General features: G+C 40.3%; 1 protein-coding gene across 2 annotated transcripts; it reads left to right on the top strand.

The window, feature by feature from the left end:
- Positions 1 to 435: 435 nt before the first annotated feature.
- Positions 436 to 11316, top strand: LOC120438652. 2 transcript variants are annotated; one of them, XR_005612025.1, is made up of 10 exons: positions 436 to 558; positions 2545 to 2889; positions 3000 to 3140; positions 3685 to 4023; positions 5670 to 5986; positions 6488 to 6532; positions 7456 to 7515; positions 7895 to 7951; positions 8567 to 8615; positions 10441 to 11316. XR_005612025.1 is itself a non-coding variant. In XM_039609108.1 (4 exons), the coding sequence occupies exons 1-4, from the start codon at positions 522 to 524 to the stop codon at positions 3984 to 3986; spliced, it is 825 nt and encodes a 274-aa protein (XP_039465042.1). In that variant the 5' UTR covers positions 436 to 521; the 3' UTR covers positions 3987 to 4231. The 2 variants fall into 2 exon arrangements, 1 of the variants encoding a protein (XP_039465042.1); XM_039609108.1 differs by lacking the exons at positions 5670 to 5986; positions 6488 to 6532; positions 7456 to 7515; ... (1 more) ...; positions 8567 to 8615; positions 10441 to 11316 and having other exon boundaries at positions 3685 to 4231.
- The last annotated feature ends 952 nt before the right edge of the window (positions 11317 to 12268 follow it).

Genomic DNA, 12268 nt, shown 5'->3' with positions numbered 1-12268 from the left:
TAACCTAACACCATTAACTGTATCTGTTTAGACTGTGGGAGGAAGCCGAAGTATCCGGAGAGAACTCACAGAGACACGGGGAGAACATGCAAATTCCACAGAGAGGACACAAACAGGTGGTGGAATCAAACTCAAGACTTTCTTGTTGTGAGGCAACAGCGCCACCATGCTGAGCTTGATGCTCTGAACACACGCACACACACACACACACACACACACACACACACACACACACACACACACACACACACACACACACACACACACACACACACACAGATGTGTGCTCTCTGTGAATATAAAGATATTAATTCTAATTCTAAAGTCAGAGCTCTGTTTAAAAACATGACATGACGTGTCCTCGTCACCATGGCCCCACCCACCACTTTTAAAATCCTGTAAAGTGAAAGTGAAAGTAAACTGGTGTTTGTGCGTCAGTCTCTGAGTCTCTGCTGAGTCACGCTGCTTCGTGCGTCTGCAGTCTGACTGAGGATCAGATTTAATGGGACTTTGACTGCAGGATGAAGATGCTGCTGATGCTGCTGCTCCTCTTACTGGGTAAGAAAGACGCTCTGATGCTCTGCATGCACACACACACACACACACACTGCTGTCTGCCCTCCTCCATCAGCTCCTTCATTTGTCCTCGACTCCACATTTACATCATTAGTTCATGTTTGCATCAGCAGAGGAGGAAACAGTGAACATCAGCAGAGACAGCTAGCTCAAGTTGTAGCCTCACTGCTGCACCGCTGGCCACATCTGTATTAGTGATGATGTCATGAGCTGATGTTTGCAGACTGCGGTCCAAATCCTCCTGCGCCTCTACCCTGAGTTTTATGGTAGTGCTCTCAGCTGATTATTGCTCATCACGACACAAAAACACTCTGTAAGTATTTTTATATGGAAGCACCGTGACGTGTCACAGTTTGATTTGTTGCATTATCAGACAGAGCTCAGGTGTGAGAGGGAGGCAAACACACCTCCTGTGCTTTTCACAAATAAAAGAACATTAGTGCATCAGAACATGTTCTGTTATTTTTCTTTGTGACAATAAAGAAGAATTTTGCTCATCATTCAGTTTTTCCTTCAGTCATGACTCACTTTGATTTTAAAGGATCATTAAATCGACCATGTGACCTGAAATACTTTGATTCTGACTCAGTGTAGAATTCTGATATCAGCGTGAAAGCAAAGGTTTATTTAAATCAGTCCCTGATATTTAACGTTCTCAGTGGATTCCTCCTGTGGGTCACCCACACAGCACATGTGCACAGTTTCATCACAAAACTGACACATGCTCATCTTCCATCCCTATTACATCATATAAAAATCCATCAAATAGTAAAATCACTGTTTATTATATGAAATCAGTTTTGTTTGCTCGCCTTGGTCGTGTACAGTAACCCTGGTTTTCTGATTCGACCTGATTTACTGTCTCAGGCAGTCAAATAAAGTCTCTGTGGGCTGAAAATGACTGAATTATTTTAGAGAACAGCTGAATGTTAACAAAACAAATACAAACATCAGCTTTGTTCACTTTTAGATTTCAGACAGATGATTTTACAAGACTCTGCTAAACATGACATCAGAAATGTTTCAGCTCATCAAACAAAATTTAATATAAACAAAGTTAAAAAAAACATATTTAAATGATGACAGTGATAGTCTCATATTATTCTTTGTATCATCTTTAACTAATGTTAGTAAGAGAAAGTAGTACTGAGGACATGAATCATTGAGATTTACCAAAGACAACTGCAGTAACATTGTGACATATTAATGGAAAACCAAATGAAAATCACATTAACTTCTTGTTCTTGATTCAGCACATATAAAGTTTATCAGATAAAAGCCATTAGTCTTGATGCTCAATCATCCAGGTAAGGAAATCCCAAAAAGTTGATTCTGTTCGTCTGGATGTTTTCAGTGGGAGAAACATTTCAGTGACTTCTTCAGTCTCAGCTGACTGCAGGTTTCCACAATCTTATAAACAGGACATTTGCATAATGACAGAAACCAGCCCACTGACTAAAAATGGGGTTTGAGGTCAGTTTATGATCATTATTTTGCAAATTAATATCACCACTGATCAACAACCACTGTTCAATGGCCATGAGTACCATTCACAGAGAGTTGGAGAATGGCTGCAATCACAGCATTGTAAGATGGTGACAGATGTACCCTTAGGCCCCCTCCTCGATTCAGAGATGGTCTTTCCCTTTTCACATAAATGGCCTCCTTGACTCCGCGCTCAAACCAGCGTTCCTCCCTGTCCAGGATGTGTACATCCTCATCATTGAAAGAGTGTCCACTGGCCTGTAGGTGTAAATAGACTTTGAAGGTGGTCTCTGCTTTTGAGAAGCTGGGGGGAAACCCAATTTTAAACTTGGGTATTTACTGTTTTATATGTTTTTTGTGTACCAAACTCATCTTTACATCAGTAAAAACTTTGAACTGTTGACCTGATCTCATCGTGCATTTGAATCGTCATTCTCTGTCACCAGCTCAAATCAATCATTTTCATTATGTTTCTGTCTTCAGTTTCCCAGCATGCTTCAGCTGTGGAGGTGTATCAGGGGGTGGAGTCTGTCCTGCTGCTCTGTCAGGTACCAGCTGGTGTTGCCAGTGACTCCACAGCAGCAGTGTGGGACCGTGAGGAGCTCCGCACTCCAACAGTTCACGTGCGTCTGCAGAGCGGTGACGATTTTAAAGAACAAAACAATCGATACACCAACCGAACATCACTGAGAGCTGACGCTCTGCAGACTGGAAACCTCAGCCTCACTCTGAGGAACCCTACAGTCTCTGACAGTGGAAACTACACCTGCACCACCCGCAAACATGGACGAGATCAGAGCAAGATCCATGTTCAACTGAAGGTCACAGGTCAGTGCTGCAGATAAAGGTTGGAGGTCAGAGTAGAAGTGAACTCTGATGTGAATTCATCAGAATCTGTTGGATGATGTTCAGGATGTTTGTGTTTGTGTTGATGACAGAACATCCTCCTCCTCCTCCTCCTCCACCTCCTCCAGTCTGGCCCATAGTTCTCTTTGCTCTTCTGGTTCCTGTGGTTCTGCTGGCTGCTGCCTTTGGTGTCTTCATGTATCCCAGATATAAAATGTTGAAGATGAGAAAAGGTGAGTGTGCGACTGTTTGTCTTATTGGATCTCTGAGTGAAACATCAGTGAGTGCCTCCCTCAGAATCAGCTTTAGTGATTTAATGAAGTTTAGACCTGTTTTCCAGCACTCAGAGTTTCATGTAAATGTTTATGTACTTATCAAGTTATGAGGGCTCAAAAATAATAAAAAAATAAATGTCCAGGTTTGACCTAATTCCTACTTTGTGGGCTTCTCACAAACTTTGCATGTCTTCATTAGATATGCTCAGGTGATTCTGTGAGGGTCAGATAGGAACTTTTTTCGGTTTTCCCTTACTTTACTCTAACAGCCTGTTGAAAGATTTACATGTGAAGGACTCAGAACAGATTTCATCAACATTCAACTCTTTGTTCTTATAAATATTCTCAGGGCAGATCGAGGACTGTGAGAGCAAACCTCTGATATGAGGGTTATTTTTTTAGAAGTTACAGGGCTAATGACGTTACTTTGATGGCACTTCTGAATCATAATGAAATGGGAAATCACCCTCACTGACATTTCTCTGTCTGGACATTCTCTCAGATTACCCTTTGGAGATGGTGGAGGTGGCACAGGAAGAGAAGTCTGTCCTGCTGCCCTTTAAAATCGATGAAGAAGATGGTGTTCCTCAGGACGTCAAAGTTGAGTGGAAACACCAAAACATGACGGTCTATGTGTATCAGAACAATGAACACCAGCATCTCTTACAGGACCAGTATCACAGAGACCGCACAGAGATGAATGAAGATCCTCTGAGAAATAAAGACTTCACTCTGACCCTGAAAGACCACCAACTTAGTGACCGTGGTGGCTACACCTGCAACGTCTACAACAAGAAGGGATAGATCCTGCTACACAAAGTAGTCTCACTAAATGTCACAGGTGAGGTGGGTGAGGTGTTCTGGGCAGACCCAGGACACGCTGAAGAGATTATCTCTCTCGGCTTGTCTGGTGTGATGGACTGAGTTGGAACCGGAGGAGTCACAGGAATTATTTGAAAAATAGGGTTGACATTTATTTAACCCAAAAATTATATTTACAAAAGTAATAAATGTTGAGCTCATAAAAGAGGTCAAAGAAACAAAACTCACCTCGGGCAAAACTGCAAACTTTAACCACCCAAATAACTGTCCAAACAAACATAACTGACCTAAACATGAAATGACACACAGGGGTATATATCATGGCTAGGGCTGGGTATCGTCACTGATTTCTAGAATCGATTCAAATTCGATTCACAAGGTCCCGAATCGATTTGATCCACAATTAGATTTAATTCAATTCGATTTGAATCTGGGAAATTTTGACAGTCAGAAATATTATAATTCAGATCAGTACATTTACATATTTTTGTATCTATAAAAGGGAATCTGACACACGCAAGACTTTATCAAAGGTGTGAGGTCACATCAGATGCCTTTGTGTCAAAGTAGCTGAAGATAAAACACAGAAAAACATGAAGGTGGTTTTCCTGGCCTGGGATTTTATAAAAATATTCTGCAGTACATCAAAAACGAAAGAAAACCATTAATAAACATATGAACGTTACCTCTGACGTTACAGCGGTTTTATTAGAGACACGGCTGAGCGTTTTGCATTTTGCATAATTTTAAAAAGTTTAAATTGGTTCAGTATTGAACGGCAGAAATGAGGTTTTCTTTTCAGAAGAATGTAAAAGGGAAAAAAAAAACAGCGGCCGACAGCGCTGTAAACAACGGTAGACTTGTGCGTAACAAGCAAGCGAATAATGCAGAAAACAGATTTTTAGACGGGAAACTGTTCTTGAAGTACAGAGAGAGAGAGAGAGAGAGAGAGAGAGAGAGCTGTGCATGAAGTGTGATTTTATCGTGGTGGAAGCAAAACAGTAAAAGTCAGAGTGAATTCATGACGATGTTTATGTGAAGCGTAGTTTGGATCTTCTTTTGCTGCTGGTTCAGTCAATATTGTTTGGAGAGAGATCAAACTAACAGCTTTAGAATCAGCACAAAAACAGCGTGAACACAAAGCGCCGACCCGCCGAAACATCAGAATCAGCGAGCTGTCGGCTTTCAGCCCCGACCGTGAGAAAGGCGACATCTAACTGATTCTGATCCGCGGGTCGCGCTGTGTGCTTAAGTCTTTGTGCAGAATCTGTGTACCTGCTCTCATTTACTGTCTTAGCTGTTTGGTGGTTGTTGAAATTTTGTGAGATTTCACCTGAGATTCTGGCATTTCGGGCAAAATAAATTTATATTAAAAAATTGATTCAGGATTTTAATGAATCGATTTTACATTATCCAAGCCAGAATCGATTTTAATCGATAAATCGATTATAAAAACCCACCCCTAATCATGGCTGATCAGACAGCTATGACATAAGATGGGTAACTAACCAAAACACAATCATAAAAACGATGCAGTACAATGTAGTTTGTTAATAAACTAAACACCAAAGAAGAAAATCAAAACTACTAAACCCTAAACTCGATATTTAATTAAGTACAAATACTTTGTTTTTAATTAAAGAAAATACACATTCTCCCCTTCAGCAGGAAGTGGTGGTGCAGTCCAGCTTCAAATGTTGGCCACCACTTTTTGCCTGGCAACTCACAGGGATGTGGATGATGGGATGATGATGTGGATGTAACTCTGCTGTGGAGATGTGAAAAAGTGATGGTCCACACGTATCAGAGAGACCAGAGTCAGCCTCACATACAAGGGCGCACTGAGATGAAGAAAGACCCACTGAACACTAAAGACCTCAGTCTGACCCTGAAAGACCTCCACCTCACTGACAGTGGAGTCTACACCTGCACCGTCTACAACAAGGATGGACACATGAAATCAGTAACTCTCAGTGTCAGAGGTGAGAGTAACATCTGTTTGTCCACATTACAAATCCTCAATGAAAAAGATCCAATCAAACAGCCTGTGATGCATCATGGGAATGTGACATATGTAGAATCAGTGCAGGTTTGCTGTATGTGAGTTGAGCCGTACAGTGCAGGAGAGAGAGGGTGGCTCCTGCCTCTGTTTTACAGTCCATGATTGTATAGAAGCTGTTCCAGAGTCAGCTCATGTTCACATATTTATGAAGTCTTACACTGGAAAGTCTGCTGTTGATCTCAGTAAATGAACGGGGTTTCCTCATTCCCTGTACACAGACTGGCAGATGTTGATATAAGAAGATGACGTGGTGCTCTGTAGGAAAACAGAACAAGTCCACCATCAAAGCAGACTGTTTTCTCAGTTTGATATGTAGGACTGTGTCATAGCAGTAATCAATCATCAGGCACATACAACCAATGTCATGTACTTTGTTTCCATGCTGCCATAAAATGTCATATGCTATTCTGCTTCTCACCAGAAACGCCAGACACAGGTGTCCAAAAGATAGACACGTCTGACGCACGTAAGCAACTTCCTCACAGAGCTTGGTAAACACATCACAGAGTGATTCATGTGACATTAAACTGACATTGTGCAGTAATCAGGCAGCACCTCATAAGTGTTGGTAAATGATTCACAGTGGTCAGTTTCTCCATCACAGTCTGATCTGTGGCTGATGTTTTATTTCTGGAAAGGTTCTTGGCACATTACAAGAGAAATGAACAGATTGTACTGTGTACCATCAAAGACAGAAGGAACAAACTGGGTCCTCCATGTTTGTAGTTCCCTATTATACAGTTGGTGGTTACACAGCTGGACGATCACACTTACTGATATCTGTCTGTCTTTTTTTTTTTTTTTTTTTTTTCTGCCTGTCCCATTTGGTTCTTTAGCCGTCAGAATTGTTGTCTGCAGACCAACAAGGATACCCAATGGATTTACTTTGATCAAATGGATCATCACAGCCTTGCCGTATTGGTCCATTTGATCAACATTTGTTGTTATTATTTATTTTATTTTATTTTCAGTTGTTACAGACGGGACAGAAATGACTGAGGGATAGGAAAGGGAGAAAGAAAGATGAAGAAAAAGAAAAACAGAAGGGAAGAGGGACCGTGAGAAAGGGCACTTACAAAGAGAAAGAAGAAAAAAAAATCTCCTGGATCACCTGTTGAGAGAAAAAAAAGAGAAAACAAGCAAAAAAAATGCATCACAGACTAATGAAACTTCAGACAGGCAAATCAATGTTGGAGCTAACACTGGCACAGATAATGAAAGTGCTGACAAAGGTCAGTAAATGCCTCAGAAATGTTGGTAAATCATCCACAGAGGGCTGTAAACATACTGAGATGGATCCATAACTTAATTCAATTTTATATTATTTATATATGCTGATATCTGTCTGTCTGTCTCTCTTGACAAACCATTTTTCATTCTACATTTCAGAAGAAACACCAAATACAGCTGTCCAACAGGGAGACACAGACCAGGAAACAACTCAAAGAGGTCAGTAAACACATCACTGAAGGATTCATAATACATCATCTGTCTACCATCAAAGAGGCTACAGAGTTAATCCTCTATGTTTGAAATCTAGTGTTATACTATAAAAAGCTGCTGGTTAGTCAGCAGCTGATGGGAGGATCACACTTAATGACATCTGTTTGTCTTTCTGTCTCTCTTACACATGATATTCTACTGTATTTCTCAGACTGATTTACAACTCACTTCATTTGTTTTCTGGGAAATTACGACCAAATATTTCCAAATTGAAGGCCTGAAATAAGATAATAATCATCAGGCAAATACAGCGAATGCAAAGTACCTGGTTTCCTGTCTGTCTTGACACATCATATTCTATTCTGCGTCTCATAAAAAATACCAGATGCAGATGTGGAACATGGAGTCACACCTGGCACAGGTCAGCAACTTCCTCACAGAGGTTGGTAAACACATCACAGACTGATTTATGTGACATTAAACTGACATTTTGCAGTCATTTCTTTCAATGACAAGAAATTTGAATTGAGTAAAATGTGATTGACAAACAGAGTTTTAAAAAGTAAAAGAAAATTTTCATATAACTGATTTAAAGAGTGTAAAATGAATGTTCTTGTCAAAATGTATTAATTCAATCTCACTGAAGATCACATAAACTAAATGAAACATGGAGTGAATTATAATCAATACTCACTGAATGTTTAAATGTGATGCAGTTTCTGTTACAGGAAAGAAGGAAATTTAATAAAATAATTTTATAGTTTAAATTTAAATTCTATTTTTAATCATCGGTGTAGAAGAAGTCAGAGAGAGAGAAAGAAGGTGTGGGTGTTGAAGGCATCCAACAGGAGAGAGGGGAGAAAGGATGGGCGGGTATAGAAGTAAGGTGTAGAAGATATTGGGGGTTCCTCCCTTTTAACTTCTGTGAAAGGAGCAGGTCAGCAGGCTGGATCTAAGAGGTTCATGTTGAAGATACCAGCAGAGACGGATGAACAATCACACTTATTGATATCTGTCTGTCTCTCTTGATAATCCATTTTTCATCTCAATCTCTCAGAAAAAAACGACAGATACAGATTTCCAGCAGGGAGACACGTCTGACACAGGTCAGTAAACACCTCACAGAGCTTGAGAAATGCTTCACACAGGTCAGTAAACACATCATAAACCCATTCAGAGTCCTGTGTTGTTTGCAGGAGTTAGGCAAATACTGCTCGCATAAACCAAAAAGAGTCGTCCTGTCAGAATTACATGTTATTAAGATACCAAGTTAGAAACACCAAAACATGTGTGTGACCACAGCACACGAGGCAGCTGTCCTGACCTGAACTCAGTGGATCCTAATTTCACACCGTTAGATGACTTTCAGACTTTTATACAGTTTGATTTATCGCACAACACCAGAGGCCCTGAACGCATCGTGCGACTAATTTAGATCCAACAGACAGAAAATATCAGGCCAAAACTAAAACTAGTAATCAATCATCTCGCATAAACAACCAGTGAAAAGTACCTGAATTCCTCCAAACAAACTGTTTGTCTTCACACGTCATATGGTCCTCTGCTATTCAGAAGAAACAACAAAAACAAATGTCCCACAGGAAGAACAGTTTGACACAGGTCAGTGAACGCCTCATAAATGGTGGTAAATGATTCACAGTGGTCAGTTTCTCCATCAGTCTGATCTATAGCTGACATGTGCATTGCTCTGGAAAAGTTCTTGGCTCATTACAAGAGAAATGCACACATTGTCCTGTGTACCATCAAAGAAGGAAGGAACAGATTTGGTCCTCCATGTTTGTAGTTCCCTATTAAAGAGCTGCTGGTTATACAGCAGCTGATTGGATGATCTGTCTGTCTGAACATAACATTTTCAACTCTACATCTCAGAAAACAAGCAATGGAAAGACCTTGGCTTCCTCTAATCTTTTTGTCAAACTCGGAGTGAACAAAAGCAGGAAAACAGTAAAAGGTGCAAACTGTGAAAGTGTAGTTTATTTCATGAATACAAACATTTTTACAGTCCACAGAGCAAAGTAGCATAATGATAAATGGATACTACAACATAACATGGGCTGTGCGAAGTAAAACTCATCGTCTTACAAGTTGTTATAGTCTATAAACTTAGAATAAACCATTAGAAGTCATAAACCAGAAGAGCAGAGACATTTTTGAAGAAAATGGATGATAACAAAGCAGGTAGCAGCTGACGACAAGCTGCACACACAGGCGCCGTCTTGGATTGAGAAAAACTTTAAGCTGATTCTTCCTCAACTTAAATAAACCCTTGATATTAGAGTTTAGTGTTTAAGGCATCTATTAAAAACAGTCAGTGATGGAGCTGCTTCCTCTCAGTCATTTCAACATCCTCTCTCCTTCCTTTGAGCGTGATTATCATGACACCGTGATCAACAGTATCAAAAGCAGAGGTGGGATCCAACATAACCAGAATGGTGTCCTCTCCAGAGTCTGCTGCCATCAAAGTGTCACTAGACACTCACCACACTCCAGAGAGGGAATCCAGTGAAGATCTTTACAAAGGGAACAGACAGAAGACGGGAAGAGCAAAACTAAAAACCATCTTGGTTCAACAAACAATCCAGCCATATGTGACAGCTTTAAAAGTGGCTGCTGATGAGATCATTAGTGAGATTGATTCATATACAAACATAGTGACAGACAGCTGCTTTGTCCCTGCAGTCTCTGCTTTTCTCTGGAATATTGTCCTCATGTCCAGGGATGCTGCAGTCTCTGCACGATGATCAGGTGTAGACCACCTGAGGGCTGAGTGGGATTACACATAACATGAATCAAAGCTTTGCCCACTCCTCTGTGTGAGACTGGAACATGTGATGTTACATGTGTGTCATTATGAGACCAGCCTGGATCCATCTGATGGTCTCTCTGACTCTCCTCTGTCTGCTCCTCCAGGATGGGGGAATACTGTTACTGGATGGGTGAGCCAAAAGGTGGCCAGGCTGTGGCTCAAAGTGGACGAAATGGAACTGGAGTATGAAGAACAGACCCTCTGTTAGCTTGTTGTGGTTCATACACTGTAAAGTATGTGGTGTAACTATGATACCATAAACATGAAGATGCAGCTTTGCTTTGACCTTCCTCTGCTAACAGCTGAACAACCTCAGCCAGCTGTTTCTCTAACATTAGAAGCTCATAATGATGATGATCCAGAGTGTGTTGTTCCTCAGTGTTGTTCCCGGTGCTGCTGTGCTGTTTCCTTGTGTTCTGATGGATCTCCATCTATAGCCGTGTGCTGAAGCCTGAGTGTGTTATCCATATCAGTGTGACATGAACTCTAATCTGAATGTGTTGTAATGGTTCATTAGAACAAACTTGCTGCATGTATTTATTTATTCACTGAGTATCAAAGTGTTGAACTGTGAGGTAAAAGTTCAACACTTTGCCAGGTCTCTCTTGGAAATGAGATTTTAAATCTCAATGAGATTTTTACCTGAATAAATAAAGGACTAAAAAAGGAAAACTTTAACATTGATTCCTTCTCTGTGTAAAGCTGGTGTCATATGTTGTCTTCATATAAAGTTTTAATATCAGATATACTCAACTGTACGTGTTATTCTATGTATTCTGTAACCATTACGATAGATGACATGTTTCTATAAATGACTCTGTGATTGTTGCTGTTGTGATGTTTTGTTTTTTGATCCTCTGCAAACACAAAGACCACCTGTTTGTGTAGATCAGTGTTTCCCATGAAACAAACTTGTAAATTCTGTATTTTAATCTCTTCCACTGGAGTTCTTTGTGGACATAACATGAACCTGATACCAAGAATGTAGTTTGGATCATTCAGCATCATTAATGCTGAGGCAGCCAGGAAGTGTGAAGAATGAATTGTACATTGTTGGATCAATAAAAACAGTGTTTACATTCAAAAACATCCACCTTCTGAAACTCTGTTCATTTACACTCTCAGTACTTGGTTTGGGCTCCAGTACCATGAGTTACTGCATCAGCTCCTGCTGAGGAGTCACTGAGGCTCAGGCTGGTCTGACTGTGACCTTCAGCTCATCCAGAGTTTCTCATCTTCATCTTAATAATAACAGATTCTCCGAGGTGTTCAGGTCAGGAGAGCTGGCTGACCAATCAAACACAGTAATAAGCTTTTGGTTTAGTGTGTCTATGACCAGCTCCTGAGTCCTGCTGGGAAAGGAAACCAGCATCTCCATGAAGCTTGTGAAGAGAACGAAGTATGAAGAGCTCTGAGGTCTCCTGGTAGATGCTGTGTGGACTCTGGAACTGTAAAGTCACACCAACAGTCACTGCAGTGTCGCAGTTAGACAGGAAAAACTGTTTTTTACAAATTAAACACATCACTTATGTGGTGTGTTTATGGAAAACAGTTGCTAATATTATTGTCAGCATGGATGACATTAAATCAGTCTAAAAGTCCTGTCTTGCAGGTCTTTTCATTTTCATGGATTCAATCTGGTTTGGTTTCAAATTTTTACCAAAATAAAAGTAGAAAATTGAATTTAGATCCATTGTGTATGTTCCAGGAGTGTGAAAGTCGATGCAATAACTGTACAAAGGAAGTCAAAACGAAGGCAGCTAAGGTTATGAACTGCTGCTATGTATGTATAAGTGTATGTAAACCTCTGTATGTACAAACTGTACAACACTGTCCTTTATTTCACGCCTGTTCACTGTACTGTTAAAATTACAGTTAGTCTAAAAAGTAAGAAAACTTGTCTTTGCTTGGTTGGTTTCCTTTTTGTATCAG

Source organism: Oreochromis aureus, linkage group 3 (assembly GCF_013358895.1).
Source record: "Oreochromis aureus strain Israel breed Guangdong linkage group 3, ZZ_aureus, whole genome shotgun sequence".
Lineage (NCBI taxonomy): Eukaryota > Metazoa > Chordata > Actinopteri > Cichliformes > Cichlidae > Oreochromis > Oreochromis aureus.
This window is presented reverse-complemented; position numbering and strand designations above follow the sequence as displayed.

Excerpts from the sequence above, each read along its gene's own strand:
- LOC120438652 (XM_039609108.1), top strand. The coding sequence starts at position 522 with ATGAAGATGCTGCTGATGCTGCTGCTCCTCTTACTGG. Across the intron at positions 559-2,544 it reads GCTGCTGCTCCTCTTACTGG|TTTCCCAGCATGCTTCAGCT; the intron begins GTAAGAAAGACG and ends TTCTGTCTTCAG. Across the intron at positions 3,141-3,684 it reads AATGTTGAAGATGAGAAAAG|ATTACCCTTTGGAGATGGTG; the intron begins GTGAGTGTGCGA and ends ACATTCTCTCAG.